At 35.6% G+C, this 21874-nt stretch overlaps 1 protein-coding gene across 3 annotated transcripts in view; it reads right to left on the bottom strand.

Moving 5' to 3' along the window:
• Nucleotides 1-21874, bottom strand: part of SEC63 (SEC63 homolog, protein translocation regulator) — a 57560-nt gene that overhangs the window by 15994 nt on the left and 19692 nt on the right. For all 3 annotated transcript variants that reach the window (XM_036415448.2, XM_036415449.2, XM_036415450.2), the window contains 12 exons: nucleotides 20261-20322; nucleotides 19644-19702; nucleotides 16483-16533; nucleotides 15297-15405; nucleotides 11764-11858; nucleotides 11525-11657; nucleotides 9753-9845; nucleotides 8550-8704; nucleotides 6869-7016; nucleotides 4452-4534; nucleotides 1739-1798; nucleotides 1371-1547 (listed from right to left, as the gene is read on the bottom strand). In XM_036415448.2, the coding sequence (XP_036271341.1) occupies nucleotides 1371-1547; nucleotides 1739-1798; nucleotides 4452-4534; nucleotides 6869-7016; nucleotides 8550-8704; nucleotides 9753-9845; nucleotides 11525-11657; nucleotides 11764-11858; nucleotides 15297-15405; nucleotides 16483-16533; nucleotides 19644-19702; nucleotides 20261-20322 (1225 nt within the window). The remainder of the gene's footprint in view (nucleotides 1-1370; nucleotides 1548-1738; nucleotides 1799-4451; nucleotides 4535-6868; nucleotides 7017-8549; nucleotides 8705-9752; nucleotides 9846-11524; nucleotides 11658-11763; nucleotides 11859-15296; nucleotides 15406-16482; nucleotides 16534-19643; nucleotides 19703-20260; nucleotides 20323-21874) is intronic.

Here is a 21874-nt window from a genome sequence, read left to right as displayed (position 1 = left end):
TTTGAAGGTTATGTCAATACAAGTCAACGCCAAGCAAGATTTTAAACGAATGTTTAAAAACGACATTAATTATTACTAGACCCGATACAATACCATATTTCAAGACTTAACATAAAGCCACCATAATTAATTAATTGATAGTGTGGCACTGGCACAAGAATAGACAAATAACTAATGAAATTATTTGAGAGTCCATAAATAGATCTGCACATACATTGTTACAACCCTTTGTTCTACAATAAATCACCATTGCAATTCAGACAAGAAAGGACGATCTTTTTAACAGATGGTGCTAGAATAACTGGTCCATAATCCTATCTCACTCTACTCACAAAAAATTAAGATGTATCACAGTGCTAAATATAACAAGTAAAATAATAATACTTTTAAAAGAGAACAAAGATGTTTCCATATTCTTTGGATAGGCAGAAATGTCTTAAACAAGACACAAAAGAACTAACCCTAAAAGACCGATGAAAATAGACTTCATTAGTTCTTAAGCTACCATGAAGGGTAAAAAATGACTAATATCTAGAATATAGAAAGGAATCCTACAAATCCATAAGAAGACAAACAACCCACTAGAAAAAGGATATCCAAAATGACCAGTAAGCATATGAACAGGTGCTCATTATCATTAATCAAATAAATACAAATATAATAAAAACCGCACACAAGGATACTACAACAGATCTACCACAGGTGGTTAAATTTTTTCAAAAGACTGGTAAAGCCAAATACTGGTGAGGATGTGAAAGAACTGGACTCATTATTTGCTGGCAGTAGCATAAAATGGTACAGCTTTGGAAGACAGGTTCTTTCAACGAGTTAAAACACACACCAATTTTATGGTCCAATAATTCCACCACTAGGTACATATCCAAGAAAAATGAATGCCCACAAAATGAAATGTATAAGAATAAGCATACCACCTTTATTCATAATAAGCAAATACAGAAACAATCAATATGTCTACCAACTAGAGAAGAGATAAATTGTAGTATATCCATGCAATGGAATAACACACAGATACATACATGAATGAACTACTGCTACACACAATACAAATGAGTATCACAACTATGATGTTAAATCAAAGCAACCAAACATAAGTCCACTTACATGAAGTTTAAGTATAGGCAAAACTGATCGATAGTAATAGAATAGGGGGGAAGAGTGCGGAGGTGGGTGGAAGGGTCATTGATTGAAAATGGGCACAAGGGAGCTTTCTAGGATGGTGGTTAAGATTTTATATCTTGATGTGGGTATCAGGAATACATACATATGTAAAATTTCAGGAGTTGCTCATATAAGATTTGAACATTTTAGTTTATACCTCAATAATTATATAATAACAATAATAAACTTACATTCCCAATGACTCCATTCGCTTGCTTTTGTTTCTGTTGCTTTGATTGTGATAAGGGAGGAATAGGTATAGGTTTTTTTTTTACAGTTTTCTTTTTTTTTGATTTAGTGGTTTTCTTGGGTCCTTTACTCTTCTGTTGCCATCCTCCTTTTGTCCTGTTCTTGTTAGGATCGCCTTGCTGTAAATCACATACACACTCAGAAATTATAGCTAGCAATAGCTTCATTTGGGAGTCATGATAATTTTTAAATGGGAATGGCTAAAGTAAAGTTTTCGTAAACTGAATGATTCTTCCACAGAAATGTAAATCAGTCAGAAAACTAAATAAAACATTTCTATCAACAGGAAAAAAAAACCTGAAGTTTTTACCACATCTTCTGCTGGCTGTTCCTCTGCAGCACAGATGGATTGCTCCTTTTCAAATACTTCCTAGAGGTAGCGAGAAGAAAAATATAATATGTCAACCTGCATTCATCTTTCAGATAAGCAAAACAATCTTTCAAAATATATTACCAGTAAGTTTTTAAACTGGTGACACTGGAGCAGAGGAAAGAACAGGAAAATTAGCAATCACTAAATAATACTTCATACATTACCTTCTGAAATATCTCACACATCTATCTGACTTGAATATTTTTTTAAAGTACACTGTACTGAAATTTATAAATGCAATGACTTAAGATATGTAAACTCATTATAAACTCAAAAATATTTTAGTTTAAATTTTCATTTTTATTCTAATAGTAATCAGACATGACTATTTTAATGTTATGAAAATTTTAATATATTACATTATTTTCCAACATGAAAACTTTATGAGACTACTAGTGATATTAGTTTATTCTTTGTCAGTGATACTGCTCATTGGGTCCATAACCAAGAAAATCCACATACCCTAAAGACATCCATCCACCATACAATCCATTTAGAATCAGTACATTTAGCATTTAAATTCCAGTAAGAATCTACATGAGATGACAAGTGATGTGGGTTGTATTTAATAAAGTCCTTGAAATTATTAAAGCTGACAATTGTTAGGCTCAAACTGTTTGCCTTATTTAGGGGTCTGCTTTTTAAACAAAGTTTATTGGAACACAATCAATGCCCATTTGTGAGTTCAGTAGTTGCTACAGAGACTACATAGGCTATATCACCAAAAATATTTACTAACGGGACCTTTATAGAAAGATTTGCCAACTTCTTATCTAATTCTATCATCTCTGGTTAATTTCATTTCTTCTCTTACTACTGGGTTCTAATAATTACTCTGAGGTACAGTTCACACAAAAACTGAACAATAAATACTTGAGACTTTCCTTCCTCCGAGGCAGACTTGTTTTTTCTTCTACCAATTACTCCAGGTTATCAACAACCCAAGGCCAATATTTTGTTTATTCTCAAGCTTGGAATTCCAAAGTATGTAGGTAGTATAAATTTGGATTCTAAAACCAATCCTGACCACTGGCTTAGTTTCCTCTTCTCCCAGAAGGCACCTCTTATCGAGAATATATAACACAAATACTTCCTTACCACTTGCTACTATAAAATCCACATATTTTGATTTGATATATACTACTACAAAAGATGATTCTCCTACCAGAGGTTTTAGACAGAGTTTAAATGCAGCAAATGTTTCCTACAGATGCTCACAGACCCCAGAGCAAAACAGGCTAAAATCTACCACTAGTTGAATAAACTGAGTTGAAATACTATAGTCTATTAAAAACAAATTACAACTAAAGTTATAACTTGGGTAGTAACATAAATGTAATAGAAAATGAGAAAAACAAGATGCAGGAAACATATAATATGATCAGATTTAATAAAAAAGAATGAGAAAAAATACTAGTGTATTTTTGAAATACACACGCTCGCACTGTAAAGATCCAAATAGTAAATACAAATGCAACCAATAAAGAAGCATATGAAAGGATAGGCACAAGACTGAATTCTGGTCATTGGAGACGAACAAGGGGTTTCCTGAGAAAAGTAAGTGAGAGAAGGGATCTGTGATAAAATATCACTTAAGCCCTGGCCAGTGACTCTCAAAGGTTAGAACATCAGCCTGCACACCAAGGGGTAGCAGGTTAAATTCCCAGTCAAAGGCATATACCTGGGTTGCAGGTTTAATCTCTGGCCCCGATCAGGGTGCCTGTAGGAGGCAACCAATAGATGTGTGTCTCTCACATTGTTGTTTCTCTCTCTCCCTCTCCCTCTCTCTCTCTCTCTCTCTCTCTCTCTCTCTCTCTCTCTCTCAAAATCAATGGGAAAAATATCCTCGGGTGAGGATTATAAAAAATACTTTAACTTTACAGATACTCATGCATTAGGATACCTAAAGGGGTGAACTTCAAAACCGATACTATCAGATGGGTAGGATTTTAGGTAATATTCACTTCTTCCTAAACTTCTTGCAGTGCCTGAACTTTTTCTCAGACAGCATGACTTTTTCACATGTAAAATCGAGTATTTTCATTATAATTTTTAAAAATTTTTATTTAAAAAATTTAAAGGGAATAAATTCTCTAAAGCAGCAGTCACCAACTGGTGGTCCGTGGACTACTGGTGGTCTGTGAGTTCCAAAAGGTTGGCGACTGCTGGTTTAAGAAAACCTTTGGAGCAGTGGTCGCCAGCCAGTAGTTGGCGGACCAGTAGTGGTCCAAAAGGTTGGCGACCACTGCTCTAAAGAATGGGCTGAAAAAGAATAGGTGACAAAATTCTCAACAATAATCAATAGTAAACTCTGTATAGCACTGAAAAATTCAAGAATTATACCCATATTACCGTTATTATGTTTTATAAGGAATTAAACCATCACATACATAATTAATTTATTTTCCAAAGTTTTCTTATGTGAAAACTAATATGAAAAACCAAGAGTTAATTTAATATTTCAAAACAGCTAACATAATTTGCAAAGTTAGATTTTGCTACTCAATAGATTTGATTTGAGAATATATAACTTAAAAAGAGAAATTAAGTGGAAAAACATTAACACATAACTTTTTTTTTCTTTTTTTATTATATTTATTAGGGTGATATAACATAACTTAAAGCATAAAAATACAAATAGATTACTTACTGCCATTGTTTGTCTTGTCAATTTAACCAACACTGTAACTAGGGATCCTACTGTGATGTTGTTGCTGTCTTCATCATCCAATACTGTAAGATGAAAGGAAAAATTTGAGTAAAAAATGAAAATTAAGCTTTATGTCAATATAAACAACAGAACTTAAATACCTACCCAAATGAAGTTGATACTTCAATATTTCAAATATGTTACATTTTAAACTTGCTCAAAAAAAATAATTTGACTGTCTACTTTGTATAAGGCTCCCCAATAGATGCCTTCAACAATGTGCTCATTTAAATCCTTGAACTAGCTCTATGATGGATTATTGTTACTTCTACTTTAAAGAAACTGAGGTTCAGAAATAAAGTAAAATGCTTAAGGTCACATAATGCCTAAACTGGTACTGCTACATTTCAAAGCCAGGTTTTTTTTAAAACAAAGTATAATGTGAGGACTACCATACCATAGCTTTCTCTCACAGTAATATTAAAAATAGTTATGTTACTCTACTGAATTGTGCAAACCTTGTAGTCACAAGATTTTACCAGTATGATCAGTGCCTGCCTATCAGGATAAATTAAAACTAGTATTATAAACCACATAAAAAGAATTAATTTTTAAGGGAAGAACTTCAAGATATTTAAAAATACAGTTTGCAATTTAATTTTTTATTTATTTTTTTATTTCAGAGAAGAAGGGAGAGGAAGGGAGGGAGGGACGGATAGAAACATCAATGATGAGAGAGAAACATCCATCAGCTCCCTCCTGCCCAACCCATACTAGGGATCGAGCCCCACCACCCGGCATGTGTCCTAACTGGACTCACAGCATAATGTTCTGCAGTGAGACAGAATAATCGTACCTTACACATCTAATAAAGAGTTTCTCCCATTGGCCCATGGAACAGAGAGCCACGGGTTTGATTCCTGGTTGAGGGCATGTACCTCAGCTGCAGGCTCGATTCCCAGCCTGGGTTAGGGTGGATGTGGGAGGCAACCAATCAATGTGTCTCTGTCACATCAATGTTTCTCTCTCTCCCATTCCTCCCTCTCTTTCACTCTCTCTAAAAATCAATGGAAAAATATCCTTGAGTGAAGATGAAAAAAAAAAATCTCTCCAACATTCATTTTTTTTAAAGCAGGATGTACTTTTTATCACACTTGATTATTATCAAAGAGTATCTCTTCAGTCTCAAACTAGATTAATAGCTTCTAATTAAATTATTATGGTCCTGAATGAAGCTTTATATTTTTAATGTTTGAAAAGTCATGGGCCCACAAGGAAATCTTAACACCCCCTCCCAATCAAAGCAGCACTAGTCTTCACTATATGTATCCTATATGCCAGCCAAATTGAAACCAGATTGCAATTTTGCTTCCTTTCTCAAACACCCAATCTTTGAGAGCCTTCTACCTCAATTCCAATTAGAATGTAAACTCAGTAAGGCAGAGGCTTTGTATTACCACTGCTTCCCCAGCACCCAGTAGTAGTGTTATTCAATATTTGTTGAGAGAATAAATATACTAAGTCTGTGCCATTCACTTAATACCCCATGATTCCTTATTTTAGCCCATGATTCCTTATTTTAATCCTATGTTTATGACCTATTTCCCCCAATCCTATATAATAAAAGTATAGTATGCAAACTGTCCCCTTGACCAGGAGTTTGTCCCAGGGCCGGCCAGGGGAAGGGAGGGAGGGAGTACCTGGCTGGCAGCCAGCAGCCGCTAGAGATTCCACCAATGCACCAATTTTGTGCACTGGGCCTCTAGTTAGACTAAAAGCCCTTTAAAGGCAGAAACCATTCCTAATGCATGTTTGTATTCTTGGCCCAAAAAGAATGTTACCACAACAGTAGCTTACTAAATGTCAAAGCTCAGAACAATGTCATAATGAAGGAATGGAGCAGATAATCTCTAATTCGGTAATTCCACTATATTATTCAGCTATTGAAATGGGAACAAACAAGGCAATCAGGTAGCTGAAATAAACAATCTCTATTTTTTTCACTCCAAGCAAACACAGAGTTTAAGTCAAGAAAAACACGTGCAATGTGGCACAGAATATGGTAATTTTCAAGGATTCATGAACATAAATAAGTTGGGGTTTTTAAATTAATTTTTGAACTAAGCAGCTATGTTTTTCACACTAATGGATACATTTTAAGTTTCTTTCATTACATCTGGAACTCTTTCATTTCCATTACAAGGATAAAACCAGGACTCTATTAGTGTTCTCAAAACTATAAAGTGTACATCATTTGCCATCATAGTAAATCTGACAGGTAAAAAGGAAATTAGACTCGGTAAGTCTAATTACAAGTTACATTATTAAATGAAGTATTTGGAGAATCCTGAGTCAAGCAAACAAGAGCCATTCTAACAAAAGGAAAGCAATATTCCACAAAGAAACCTCCCACTTACCCTGTGATTTTATATCCATAGTTATATGTGGAAAACTCCCAAGGACAGCCATAACCTCCTCATATTTTTCATCTTCTAGGAAGTGCAATAGATAGTGACGATCTGTTTCTTTTAAACTCACCAAATCCTGAATAGTCTTAATTTTGTACTGAATTTTAAAAAAAGAAAATCCTAAAGTCATAAAACTTTTCATAAAAGAAAACTATAAGCATGTTAACTAAAACACAATCCAAGAACTTGTAGAAAAATGTTAAGATTATATATACTTCAAAGCAGCAAATAACAGCTTTACAGCATTTCATGGCCTTTTGCTCCAAGGAAATTTAAATTTAGGATTTTTTTTATTACAGAGTTAATATAGGGTTATATTTTTTAATTAGAAAAAATAAAATTATAGGGGAAAATTAGTATTCATATAGAATCTTGACCCACAAGAACTGTCATTTCATGTGCTGTTTTTTTACCTTTATTCAATTTTAATGCTAAGAATATGACTTTACCTCCAAGCACAGCTGTATCCTATGGAATATTCTCATTTTTTGTTATTGCCTAAATATAGTTATCTGTTATTACAGTAATATCTATCTTATCTAAATGAATACATAGGAGAGTGTTCTTTAATTTTCAAGTATTTGGTGTTAGTTATTAATTTTTATTTTCACAGACATGGATTAGATCACGAGGTATGTGAAATGCCTGCTTTTGGATTCTGAAATCTTCAATTGAAACCTAAAATGTGACAGAATTTATAAGCATAATAACACAATTACTTAAAAGGAGAACTCTAATGCAAATTTCTAATATATATTAGTTTTACCTTACTATACTATCAATCTAATATCCATCTTCTGCCTACTTTGTCTAATGCAAAGTAATCTTTAAAATGTACAAAATTAAGATTTTGTTCAGTATTTTCTTGTGTTTCCTCAAGTTTTTCATTTATCTTAAGATTTATTATCATGTCTTTACTATAAACCATGTTTTCTAAATAAGAATTATCTTGCTCAGCTTGTGTGTCTCAATGATTTAGCGTTGACTTATGAACCAGGAGTTCATGGTCAGGGCACATGCCCAGGTTTCGGGCTCAATCCCCAGTAGAGGGTGTGCAGTAGGCAGCCAATCAATGCTTCTCTCTCATCACTGATGTTTCTATCTCTCTCTCCCTATTTCTTCCTCTCTGAAATCAATAAATATATTTAAAATACATATATATGTACATGTTTTTAAAGCATTATCTTCATTTGATCTACTTATTTTTTAATATTTACTCTGTTCATACTAAACTAATAAACCACTGTCAACATTTAACCCACAAATAAAATTATTAGAAAGTATACAGTGCATTTTTACTTAGTGCATTTATTTTTAGTAATGTAATATAAAGAACAATGTGTTAACTGCTAAAAATGCACCATCCCTTACTAAAATCACTTACACTAGTAAGATATTAAACAGCTGGGGGAATAAGAACACATGTAACACCTTAATCAATAAAGAATTTTTTTAAAAAAGATATTAAGCAGCTACCTAACAGAACCACTTAAGGGAGTTTTAGAATGTTTAAGATATTTTAAATCTAAGAAATTAATAGTAACAATTTCTAGAAAACTTTCATTCATGTTATCTTTAAGTGACATGACTAACTGCTTAAAACTGGTGTTTTAAAGTACCAAAGAATTACCTTTTTATGATTAGAAACCCTTCTAAGATTGTCCTCTTCAATATGAGGGAGCTGCAGAAGGGGAGACTTAAACTGCTGAAGGCCTTGCACAGCCATCTGAGAAAGCTTCATGCAGTTTTCTAGGGATGCCAAAGTTGGAGCACGGAACTCCCTTTCTTAGAAAGAATAGGAGGAAAAGAAAAGACAGAGCTGGACTTTTTACATGTTCAGGAGCATACAATTTATGACAAACACAAGATTCTCATGACTATCTCTAGCCCCTCAAATTTTAGAATCAGTATTGATTTTCCTTTAAAAGTTATTGGATAAAATACTACACACACACACACACACACACACACACACACACACACGTCAAATGCATATTATCTAGCAACAACCATTGATTTAATAGAAAAATCCTTTACATTACCTCCAAATACAGCAAATTAATCAGTATCAAAAACATACTAACACCATGTCAATAACTGATATCCATAATAACAAATAATAACCACTACCTCCTTTTTTAAGGCTTCTCTCTCTCCCTTCCTATTTCTGACCACAAACTCCCTCATTCTTTTTCCCTTCATGCAAAAAAAGCAGTACATATCAGATAAATCATCATTACATCACTTAAAGAATTATTTTAAACTCATTGTTAAAATACCGAATAACCTAACTTTAACAAAATCAGAAGGATATTTTAAAACTTTGCAAACAGCTGAAACCGGTTTGGCTCAGTGGATAGAGCGTCGGTCTGCGGACTGAAAGGTCCCAGGTTCGATTCCGGTCAAGGGCATGTATGTATATTGGTTGCGGGCACATCCCCGGTAGGGGGTGTGCAAGAGGCAGCTGGTCGATGTTTCTCATCGACGTTTCTAGCTCTCTATCCCTCTCTCCTCCTCTCTGTAAAAAAATCAATAAAACATATATTTAAAAAATAATAATAATAAATAAATAAATAAATAAAACTTTGCAAACAATAAATAACAATAAAACATAAAAAAAAGTTTCAAATTTAAACAAAGTTGTGATAAACACTTTACATAGTGGAAAATATAAGGGGGAAAAATAAGAAAAACCATAAATAAATGTGGGAAAGTTCATTTAATTTATAGACAGAATTACGGTAAGTACCCATAAAATCTTAAAACTATGAAGAATAATCTGCATATGCTTGCAAGAAAAAGTACGACATAATTAATTACATCTCCTCCTCACCTTCACGGCTCCGGGCCATTATTATTAGTTGGCAGATTACATTAACCATTTCTTGAAGTAGAGCAGGGCATTTTTTCAGCATAAATTGCTGATCTGCAAAACAATAAAAAACCTGAAAAATCATTCTATCTTTATAATTAAAACATCTTTATCACCTATAGTCCAACACTGATACAAATTTAAGGTATTCTACGAATATTTCCCATAACTTCAGAATTTTACAGGTTGAACCCAATAGTACCTACTCAATATATTATCACCATCAGTCAGAAAACCCTAACTCAGCTTAGAGGTTTCAAAGGCTAAATTTTAATATTATGGTATTAGTCTTTATCAATCAACTCCCTACCCAGTTAATCTTTAGCTTAATCTTACTATATTTAAGAACTTTAAGAATTTTGTTCTTGTGCATTAAAGTTTCTATATGTAGAATTATGATAAATCCAAAGGCTAAGATTGAGAATAAATGCAGAGAGAAAGAGGAGGAATGAGGGGGGGACACTTTCATTTATCCTATATAAACCTAATATGCAAACAGACTGAACAGTGTAATGACCAGTGGCTATGATATGCACTGACCATCAGGGAGCAGATGCTCACACAGGAGCTACCCCCAGCCCAGAGACCTCTACCTGCAACAGCTGCAGGGGGTGGGGCCAGTAAGTGGGTGGGGCCAGGCCAGCCAAGGCGGGTGCTAGCAGGGGCCCTCCCAATCACCCAGCCAGTCACTCTGCAGAAGATGATTGGCAGCATCAGTGGAGGGCGGAGCCAATGAGCAGGCAGCATCAGGGCAGCCAAGGTGTGTCCCCTCCCCCCATCATCCCGCTGGTCACCCCACAGATTGGCCCTAATCACTGGCCAGGCCTAGGGATCCTATCCATGCATGACTATCGTGCACTAGACTTCTAGTACTGCATATAAGAGTTAACCATTAAGATCATCCATTGGATTAATACTCAACATAAAAAACTTTTGTTCCCTACTTCTTAGGTATTTTGTAAAAATGAAGATGGTTTCATATCTGTACAAAACATTAGAAACATAATTATTATTTAAATTGCAACTCTAATAACAATGCTTAAATAGTGCTCCATCATTCCATCATAAGTAAACTATCCTATCACCAATCACTGAACATCAACTGGCCTTGTTTTCAGAGGCATTTGATTGCATTACTGGCTTAAAAGAGTCATTCAGAAAGAACATATATTCCCTGAGAATAACTTTCTTTTAAAACTTCAACTGAAATGATACAAGTAAAAAAGAAATGACACTCTAGTCCATGACAGCCCTGGAAACACAACTGTTTCAATCTATTGCTTTTCTTTTAAATAGAATAGATGGCTTCAAGTACTTATGAAGTTTTAACTAGAGATTAAACATTTTTTTGGTAACCATGCCTAAAGAGTGGTGGGTGGAGTATGGAGTTGAGATATTTGTTGTGAAATCGATGTTTTTCTCACCCCCTCCCTGCAAAACCTTACAAAATCTTTTTTTTTTTTAAGTCATTAGGAATTATTACAGTCTGCAACTGACTAAACATTTCTCATAAGAGTATTCTCTCACTTTCACATTTTAACATTTGCTATAACATCTGACTTACTTAAACCTTCAAAGTATTTATAGTTATTATGCAGCATATAGATTTCTTTTTAAAAAGCCCTTGAACAATTATTTGAGCAAAAAAATAACAGTGACTAAAACAGTGCACCATGAAGTCTAATTAAATCCACATATCACTAAAACCCTGCAGAGAGTAGAATCACAAATACCTTCTTCAAGGGTCTCAGGAATTTTCATTCTAGCAAGATGACATAGTAAAAGAACTCTCGCCTTCAGGCTATATGGACATGTAAGTGGAGGTTCATTCTTCTTTAAATTAATGCTGCCAATTTCTCTGATTAGCTAGAGTAAATAAAATAATTATTCAAAAATACACATCTAAAAAAATCATTAACTTTAATATGTAAATAAATATTGCCTATCAGGGGATGTTGGCGATAGGACTAACCTGAGGTATTAGAATATTGTCTGTTGGTCTGCTTGTGGCATCTTTATTATACTGAGGATCAAATTCAGAGGCTCCAGCCAAAACCATGATAAGACCTAAGGAAACAAAAGAAATATGAAGGTAAGTACACATATTTGTTCACCTATTAATTTTCCTGCCATGATATCTCATTAATCCTAGGGTGAGGCAATTTTCCAACCACACACAATGCTTAAAAGCCGCGTGAACTCCACTACTAACAAGTATTAATTTATTCCATAAAATAGCCTCACTTTTTAAAAAATGCACAATGTTACCTATAGCAAGTGAATAAAAATATAAATCAAGGGCCCCAAAGCAACTAGATGCATTAAAATCACTTCAAATAATACCTGTTTCTATACCTAAACATGTGTTCCACAGAAATTTTCTATAGAGCATTAAATATTTCATGTGATATTAATGAACATTATGTGAAAAAAAGGGGGCTCTATGGTTAAATAAAATATGGCTGAGAAACTGAGTTAAAAAAAAGTTATAGGTTTCTTTGCTTTATAACTTCTCAGAGTTCAATTAACTAAAATATACTGTCATTTACAGAAACATCTATTGTATTATAGAACTCTGGAGGGTTTGGGGTAATAGTGTTCCTTGAAATACACATGATTTGCAACCTCATACAGGGTGGGGCAAAAGTAGGTTTACTGTTGTGAGTAGGTGGAACATTATTAATTATTGTATTTTCCATGCAAACAACTATAAACCTACTTTTGCCCTATCCGTATATTAGCATTATTCTTGTTAGCATTATATACAAGCTCTTTCATGACTGGCACTAGAGTTATGAATCTCACCTTACAGCAGAAAACACATGCAACGTGTACATAAAAAGCAGTACAACACAGAGGTTAAGCATAAAACCCTAGAGTTTCCGCTTCTTAGCTAAATGTCCTAAATAATAGTCTTCACCTCTATGGACCCTAGACCCTAGCTTCTTCACATGAGCCTGACCCAAAAATAAACACAGTAATATGTGAACTATTAACCTTACTACCTCCAAATTTTTTCATGAAATTGTTCCTAAGATGGCCGTATAAACGGTGCCAATGATAAAGTCACAAAAGATATATAACCAAACCCACCAGCTAAATAATGCTTTTTTTAAAAAAATATATATTTTATTGATATTTCACAGAGAGGAGGAAGGGAGAGAGATAGAGAGTTAGAAACGTTGATGAGAGAGAAACATCGACCAGCGGCCTCTTGCACACCCCCTACCGGGGAGGTGCCCGCAACCAATGTACATGCCCTTGACAGGAATCGAACCCGGCACCTTTCAGTCCGCAGACCAACGCTCTACCACTGAGCCAAACCGGCTTCGGCTAAATAATGCTTTTTAACAGAACTAATTGTATAAGTTTAAATACCACCCTCAGAAATGAAACAGAAATAAGATCACTGATGCAAAAACAAATTAAAATAGATAAAACATGAAACATCGACATAAGGAAATAGTTCTATATTAATATTTCAAGCCAGCATAAGGAAGAGTGGCATGTGTGCATAACAGAGAGTAATGTTCACCTGCTCCTCAGAAATAAAAGATCTGCTCTGTGATTAGATTCAGGAATATAATCACACAGTCACATGAGGAGTCTCTTTCTGATTATCAAGAACAGACAGTAAAATGGCAAACCCAAAATACAGAAAAGTCCACTTAGGTTTGAAACAAACTAACAAACAAAAAATGCATTTTCCAGTGAGGCACAATTTAAAACTTTTATCTCCTTTTTCCTTTTTAAGAAGGGGAAGCAGGATGCCTATGACTTCTGCATAGCAGTGATTGTGAAAGACAGCACTACATATTGCAGGGATAAAATTTACAATGTTAATTTTATGAGATCACAGAAAGTATTTTGAATAGTATTTCTTTTTTTTTCTTTTTTTTTTAATATAAGAAACTAGAGGCCAGGTGCATGAAATTCATGCACTCAAGCGGGGGAGGGGTCCCCTCAGCCCGGCCTACGTCCTCTTGCAGTGCGGGAAATGTCCCATGGGAAGCAGGCTAAGCCATCAGTCGGACATCCTTAGTGCTGCCTGGGAGGCGGAAGAAGTTCCCACCACTGCTGATGCTGCGCTCACCAGCCATTAGCCCAGCTTCTGGCTGAGCAGAACGCCCCTGTGCACTGACGACCAAAGGGCAGCTCCTGCATTGAGCATCTACCCCCCGGTGGACAGTGCACATCACAGCAACCGGTTGTTCTGCAGTTCAGTCAATTTGCATATTAGCCTTTTATTATATAGGATTATTATATAGGACTAGAGGCCCAGTGCACAAAATTCGTGCATTGGGGGGTGTCCTCAGCCCAGCCTGCACCCTCGTCAACCTGGGACCCCTTAGGGGATGTCTAACTGCTGGTTTAGGCCCGATCCCTAAACCAGCAGTTGGGCATTCCTATCACAATCCAGGACTACTGGCTCCTAACCGCTCACCGGCCTGCCAGCCTGATCACCCCCTAACCACTCCCCTGCCAGGCTGATCGACGCCTAAATGCTCCCCTACCAGCCTGATTGCCCCTGACTGCCTTCCCTTGCCAGCCCAGGAACCCCCAACTGCCCTCCCCTGCCAGCCAGGTAGCCCCCAACTGCTGTCCTCTGCTGACCCAGTCGCCTCCAACTGCCCTCTCCTGCCAGCCTGGTCACCCCTAACTATCCTCCCCTACAGGCCCGGTTGTCCCCAATTGCCCTTCACTGCTAATCTGGTTGCCCCTAACTGCCCTCCCCTGCTGGCCTCATCACCCCCAAATGCCCTCCTCTGCCAACCTGGTGACTCCCAACTGCCCTTCCCTGCAGGCCTGGTTGCCCCCAACTGCCCTCCCTTGCTGGCCTGGTCATTCCTAACTGCCCTCCCCTGCCAACCATCTTGTGTGACCATCTTTAACCACATGGGGGTGGCCGCGTGGGGGGTGGGGGTCAATTTGCATATTACCTCTTTTTTTATATAGAATTTTAAAGTAAGACTCTGAGAATGAACTATCCTGACAGTTTTCTTTCAACACATCCAAGATCTCTACTTATTTTATTATAATTAATACAGGATAATGTAATGGTTTATGGCTCAGAAACAAGATTGCCTGGGTTCGATGCTGACTCTGTCATCTACTGTTCATCCTTGGGTTCAGTTTCCTCATCTATAAAATGTGCTTAGAAACAGCACACACTTACAGAGGCACAGCAAATACTAAATGAGTTAATACATGCCTGGCACTTAACAAATACTCAAAAAAATGTTAGCTGGTATTATTACAAAATTAGTCCACAAGAAGCTTTAACATAAAATTTCTAAGAAAAAAAAATACATATATAGCAGAATAGATGGAAATAATAGCAATAGATCAAGAAATGTGGTAAGATGTTAACATTTCCTCCAGCTTTAGGTACACGAACTAAATATCTATAAATATAAAATAGAATTTCTCCAGTAGAATGTATATCAATTCCACATAAGTGACTCAGAAAATAATCTACTGTCATGGTTACTTAAATTTACTTACGTTTCATATCCATATTTCGGGTTTTATAAACAAAATATGTATAAATCTGTGTGGTGCGTATTAGAATCTGGTCTCCACTATAGCGTATTGAGCGATACCACCAAGATCCCTAAAACACAAATAAAATTAAATAAGAAATAAAGCATAAAAATTATAATGAATGCTAGTTTAATAAGGAATATGTTTGTGGTCAAATTTTCTAAATGCTCATAAATCAATAAAAACTCCTCAGCTTTAGAATACCCTCAATACATATTTTAAATTAGCTATTTTGCAAACATTTATACTGCCTGATGACTACCTCACTACAATTATACCATTAAGACATTTAATTTTTAGCTCGGAATTGTTTGAAGACAAAATAGAAATAAACCAACCCACTACTATAAAATATAAGCTGGTTCCTGATACATAGTATGTCTTTAATAAATAAATGAAGAAGCAATTTTACTATTTTAATTCACATTATTCTACACAATTTTATCTCACACAAAAATCCTATGAAGGCACACAGGATAATTATTAGCCTCACATAGGACTCAAGAACTATAAGAGCAAATAAAACACCAGACATAAAAGTAATAAACAGTAAAATCATAAACTTTATGGTATCTACATATTGAAGTACCATATGGAGCCGTTTTAAAAATGAGATCGCTCTAAATCTCATGCCCCTAATATTTAAAGCAAAAATATCATAGAACAATACATATATTTTGTAATGTGTGTACAGAAAAATACAGGCTGGGGCAAAAGTAGATTTATAGATGTTTGTATGGAAAATAATACAATTAATAAATAATAAATCAAGAATAAATTATGTTACTGTAAACCTACTTTTGCCTGACACTGTATTTAAAAGGGAAGTCACCAAACTTAAGTAGCGATTATCTCTAACAGAGAAATGGAGGGAGGTAGTGAAGGAAGACTCATTTTAAACTCTATAAATAGTACTGTAGTATTATCAGTTGTGTCTAACTTTTGAATTGGGAGAAAATATACTTTAGCATACTCAAGTGATGTCACCTTCAGAAGAACTTTAAAATATAGTTGAATATAAGATTCTTAGAATTCAAGGATCAATGGATTATATTCTAATACAAATTACAATCTAATAAGGAGACTCCAAAGCATACCAACAATTCCCTTTCCAAAAATATGTTCATAAAAAAGAGCTAGAACTTACCACAACAACTGGAAGGATGACCATGAATGCCAATCCATATACAAGTAAAACCTAGAATTAAAGAGAAAAAAATTATGGTCTTCATCAGGCAAATTATAATATCCATGAATACTTATTTTGAGGAGGCAAAATAAGTGCCTTACATGGAGGAGGCACTATTAAAAGCACTCCTCGTGAATTATTTTGCTTAATTCTTATTTTCAAGTCCTCTGAGGAAGGTACCATATTATTTTCCTTTTGCAGATAACCTGCAGCATATATATGTTTCATAGCTTGTCCTAGGTCACACAGCTAGTAAGTAGGTGGGAACCAGGATTGGCATTCCACCTGCAGAAACTGTTCTTTGCCACTACAATAAATTACCTTTTCATTTGTCTATAGAAAACACCAGCAAAACAGAAATTATATTTCCCTTCCAGTCAAGTACTTATATATCCACAACTTGACAACAGATTAATGCCTTGGAAATAAATAATAATAGAACCCTGTTTGGTTCTTTTGTCTATATATTGAGGAGTAACTTCATAATGTTCTGTTTGAAGTCTATTGGCCTCAGATTTTTCTCCTACTGCTTGATCCCTAATCTCGTAGCTAACTATGTTTCTCTTCTTTAGTATTCCCAGAATAAGCCTAAGCATGATAAACATACTTACATACAGCAATTATATATCATTGAAAAAAACAAATGTTAATATGCCATAAAATAACATTAAATAGCCATTTCAAAACAAATTACAGACTACATGGATTTTGGTTTTTATTACTTCAAAGATAGCTCCTAGATAATTATTTTCAAGAAATCATCTGTTTCTAAACAATAGGAATTCCTGACATTTTAGAGTTCAGCATCTATGGGATTGAAGTCATATCCTACGACCTCCTGAAGTCCCATATGGAATATATACCACTAATGTAGCATATATTATAATTAATTTAACCTGGGTAAATGTGAAATGAAGGGTAATTTAACACTGAGTACAACTTGGGATAAACACAGAGACCATAAAAAAAGAGTAGTTCCAGGACCTCAGTTAAGGCAGCGGCATAGATAAAGGCAGTATTTGAATCCTCCAACTAAACTACAGAATAACCATCATTCAGAACCACCTAAAATCTAGCTGAATCGAAGTCCTAAAACTAGGGACTTAAAGAAGCTACATAGAGACTGGTTAGAGGGGCCGAAACTTGAAATGGGCTAGTCCCACACCCACGTGTGCTAGACAAAAATCAGGACTATCTCAGCCTTGGTGGTCTCCCTAAGGAGCAAGGAATCTCAGCCCCATACCAGGTCCCCCAGCCCAAGTTTCCAATGTCAGGAGGATAAGTCTCCCATAACTTCTGTCTGTAAAAAATAGTGGGGATTATGGTTGAGTGATAATGAGGGCCACTGGAGTCCCATGCAGTTCCTCTTAAAGGGCCTGCACATGGATTTATGTGGACTCACTCCCTCAGAGCTCCAGCAGCCCAAAAGGCACCAGGGACATACAGGGAGGAACTGAATTACCTGGCATCAGAGCAAAAGCTGGAGGAACAGAGAAATGTGTTGGCCAAAGCCACTGTTCTTTTTCTGAGACCCCCTCCAACCTCAAAGAGCCAGCAAGTGGGTGTCATATCTGAATCTCCATCACCTGGCTCACACTGTTCACCATACTCTGATAATTGCCTAAGACCCCATTCCACCCAACTTGAGGGCCCACCCAAGCTGTTTCCAGTGGTTTTTTCCACACAAACTGCCTTTCTTGGCACCTGCTACAGACTTTCCTAAAATCTCTCAAACAAGCAGCATCTGGTCTTAGCATGTCCCTAGCACTAGTGGCAGCTGGCCTTGGTTTGCAGCATGGCCTCTCCTGGGCACCTCCAAACTTAGCACAAGGAGGACAATTTCTTCCTTCTTTTCAGTTGGGTCAAATTTCTAAGCTTTCTAAATCTGTTTTCTGGCTAATGAAAAGAAAACAGGATTCCACTGAGTCTCTTATCTACCTACTCCAGGACTTCTGTGAGGATCAAATGAGATAAGGCCTGGAAAAATGCTTCACAGACATTTGGTTAAAGTATAAAATGTTTCCACCTGGCTATAAAGCAAGTCGTGTTCCTAAGCTGAAAAAACTCCAAGAGGGCTAGTCACTAGGGAGAGGAAGCCAGATGTTGCTACATGACATTATTACCCAGCGCCCATAGCCACCGATTCCGGGCCGGGCTGGGCTATGGGTCGCATTTTGCACCATGGGGTCTCAGAAGCGTCAACTGCAATTTGGTGGGGTGTAGCTCCAGCGTGGTGGCAAGGCCCGTGTCACACTTGGTAGAAGCCAAGTGTTGCTTTGTGGGCACCAGGTCCAAGGTGTCATTTCTCTGTAAATGGCCAGTGCATATCACGACAGCTCCTGCATTGAGCAGCTGCCTCCTGGTGGTCAGTGCACATCATAGCGACTGGTCAGAGGGACATTTAGTATATTAGCCTTTTATATAGAGAGATATTAAAGGGTCTTCTTTAAGGAGGGATAAAAAAGATTAAAAATATGAACAATAAATTGGCAATTAATGCATACCTATCAACAACTGGATATAAAAACCAAAATAAGCGAACAAGCAGAACAGAAATAGACTCATAGATGCAGAGAATATTTTGACGGCTGCCAGATAGGAAGGGGTTGACGGAATGGGTGAAAAAGGTGAAGGGATTAAGAAGTACAAATGGGTTGTTACAGAATAATCATGGGGATGTAAAGCACAGCACAGGGAATATAGTCAATAGTATCCTAATAACTCTAACGTCAGATTGGTATGAGTTTTACTGGATGAGGTCTAAGTTATATGTCTAATCACTGGGTGTACACTTGAAACTAGTATAATATTGTATGTCAACTGAACCGGAATATAAAAAAATGATTAATGGTAAATAAAACTTAAAAAGCAGTAGTTCCTCAGACCAAGGGTATGACTTGATCTGAAACTACCTCCAAAAGAAAATCACAACTTTGTTGTAAGACTACATTTAGAACACACTACCCCAAACCAGCAACCTAACCATGGGAAAGAATTCTTTTCTCCATCACATAAAAAGTTTCATAATACACAGTTAAATTAAAAATAGCATTCCAGTATTTCATTGTAATAGCTCTCTTTATGTCAAACATATTATAATGTGATTTAAATAGACTCACCAAAATTGAATTTTTCTGGTCAACTATCCAAGCTGGCAGGGCTATTCCGAAGCTTGTGGCTAAAATAGAAAGAACATTTCTGTATTTCCAGAATTTATATCCCAAAATTCTGACTCTCATCCCCATCCCCCCTTCCAAAAAAAAAAAAATCATCTTATTACATGTGTTCTCATAACACAAATTAATGGAAATAGTCTATATCTGAAACTAAATCTTTCCAGAAAGGAAAAAAAAAATTGCAAAGTACATGAATTTCTTCCTTAAAAATATCTAAATCCTTTTATATTTCCTGAGTTTATGTAAACACTGTGAATATGTGAGAAAATAAAGTCAGAAAAGAAAATGTTTTTGTCACTCAATTTTTATAAACTACTAACTGGAAATATGAATAACAGTGACTACTCTTCTCATCAAATCAATCTAAGTTTTATCTTCCAAACTATTCTCAAGAAAGAAAAATAAAGTTAAAAATGAATTAAAGGGAACTCATTTTACATCCCTGTGGATGTGATTTTTCTACTAGTAAACTAAGATAATCAAAATATTTTTTCTATCTAATTAATATTTTACTAATATATACCATATCCCCAGTATTTTTTAATAATTATTTACCCCACCTTGAGGTCCATCTGGATTTCCAAACTCTTCCCAATTTTTCCGGGACTCTTCATCAGTTAAACTAGCATCAAAAGAACAAAGTTTAATAGTTAGAAAGCCCCACCTGAAAAAAGTACTCATATATACTATAGAGAGCATCTGGGAAGGCACATGAGCATTTCTTTAATTATTGTCAGCTGAATCCAGTGGCGTTGGCAGAGTCCTGGAAACATGCTTTGCCAAAAGGCAGGAGTGTTGTCAGCTGGACCATCAGCCCCCCGTGCCAGGGGGGTAGGTTTTGTTATTTAAATCCAGCCAAGCACCAGGAATGAATAAGACTCAGGCCCACCCAAGAATGCACATAATCTCCTTTGTCTTGACTTTTAGTAAAAGTTCCTGTTTCTTTGCTGTGTAAAATAAACACACTGTATTGACTCTGTCCCTTTCCCTGTCAAAGGACAGTGGTCCCACCTGGCCCCAGCTTTTTCCTTCTATCTCTGTGTCTGTCTTTCTTTCATTTTCTCAATCCCCAGCAGACCCTACTCAGGAACCAGACCGCTCTCTAGCTGCGTTGGAGGCGGAAAAGAGAAATATCCACATATACAAATTCCATTAACCAACCAACTAATTTTTTAAAGATATTAATTTCAGAGATTCAAGAAAGCCTCTTTAAATCAGAAAAACAGGAAAGCAGGAAATTCTGGATTAACAGAAAATGTCAACTATTGAGCCTTGATACTAATTCCTGGTTCCCCATGGGTCTTCAAGTTTAGCTACTTTAAGCCAGGAAGTGAAACTTTAAAAGCGAAAACATTTTCTGTGAGAAGGCAAGGAGGATTATAGGTGTCTTTTTTTTTCTTATATGCTCATACACTTCCAAAATTTCTTCAATGAGCATGCTCACACTTCAATAATAATATAACCTATTTTCTAAATATAAAATTAATTCATAATAATCCCTCAAAACTGGTACCATATTCTCAACAACAAAAAAAAGAAAAAGAAAAGAAAAACACCTATAAAACTCCATTGCTGTGAAAAAGGTCATTTGCACTGTGCTGAGATCACAATTTTCTTCCTAAACCAGGCAATATGAAGTGACAGTGAATATATTTTTTAACACCTAAATATAAATATTACCTATGACCTGGGCTATAACTAAAGGCACAGAGTGAGAGTGGTTTTATTCCAGGTCCCAGCATAGATGGTAAGAAAACATTAAAATAAAAATTTATTTCCTTCAAACACTTCACAATGTTGTTAAGGGGAGAAGGCAGAAATGCACCAAAAAATAATAATAATTATTATTAATAATAAAATAAGAAAGGCTTTCTTGTAGATTAGTTGGCAAAAGATTGTTTATGTCCAAATCCAATTTTGGTCATATTTCTATTTCCCAGAATATATGTACTTAAGATACAATGTAAGTTCTATTCAACCACATTCCAAGTTGAAAGAGAGAATGCAAAAGTACCTTTATAAAATGGCAAAAATTTCAACCATTTGAAAAATATTTTAAAACTTATCAATTTGATAATTTATAAAAATAAGTATCTTGACATCTCTAATCCTTATTTAACTGTATCTCTACTTTACACTAATTGAACTAAGGTCACAGTAAAATACAGGAGCCA

The sequence above is a fragment of the Pipistrellus kuhlii genome, unplaced genomic scaffold (genome assembly GCF_014108245.1).
Source record: "Pipistrellus kuhlii isolate mPipKuh1 unplaced genomic scaffold, mPipKuh1.p scaffold_m20_p_5, whole genome shotgun sequence".
Taxonomy (NCBI): domain Eukaryota; kingdom Metazoa; phylum Chordata; class Mammalia; order Chiroptera; family Vespertilionidae; genus Pipistrellus; species Pipistrellus kuhlii.
The sequence above is the reverse complement of the archived record's forward strand: the minus strand, read 5'-3'. Positions and strand labels throughout refer to the sequence as shown.